Below are 242 nucleotides of genomic sequence, written 5' to 3' on the forward strand. Positions count from 1 at the left end.
TATATGTAATGTTCACTCACTCTGTTTTATTACGGGATTTATTGTCTTGGAGTTCCAGGAGGTTGATGGTCGCCTGTCCGAGCATTTTATCGGGTCCCATCAGAGCCCGGTGCATCACACACACCTGTAGGGTGCAGCGCTCCGCGTTACTGGGGTGAAAGAGCGGTAGGTCGAACGCGGCCTCCTCTTTCCACACCGGCGCGACGCTTTTCTCCACCGAGGTGGAGAACTTATCCTTGGCT

The 242-nt window shown here is 53.7% G+C and overlaps 1 protein-coding gene across 1 annotated transcript in view; it reads right to left on the bottom strand.

Annotated features, from left to right (window-relative positions):
- Positions 1–242, bottom strand: part of LOC107658532 (zinc finger CCCH domain-containing protein 13-like) — a 27,101-nt gene that overhangs the window by 20,524 nt on the left and 6,335 nt on the right. Inside the window, exon 7 of the mRNA XM_016447123.1 lies at positions 21–240. Within this exon, the coding sequence (XP_016302609.1) occupies positions 21–240 (220 nt within the window). The remainder of the gene's footprint in view (positions 1–20; positions 241–242) is intronic.

The sequence above is a fragment of the Sinocyclocheilus anshuiensis genome, unplaced genomic scaffold (genome assembly GCF_001515605.1).
Source record: "Sinocyclocheilus anshuiensis isolate Anshui unplaced genomic scaffold, SAMN03320099.WGS_v1.1 scaffold343, whole genome shotgun sequence".
NCBI classification, from domain to species: domain Eukaryota; kingdom Metazoa; phylum Chordata; class Actinopteri; order Cypriniformes; family Cyprinidae; genus Sinocyclocheilus; species Sinocyclocheilus anshuiensis.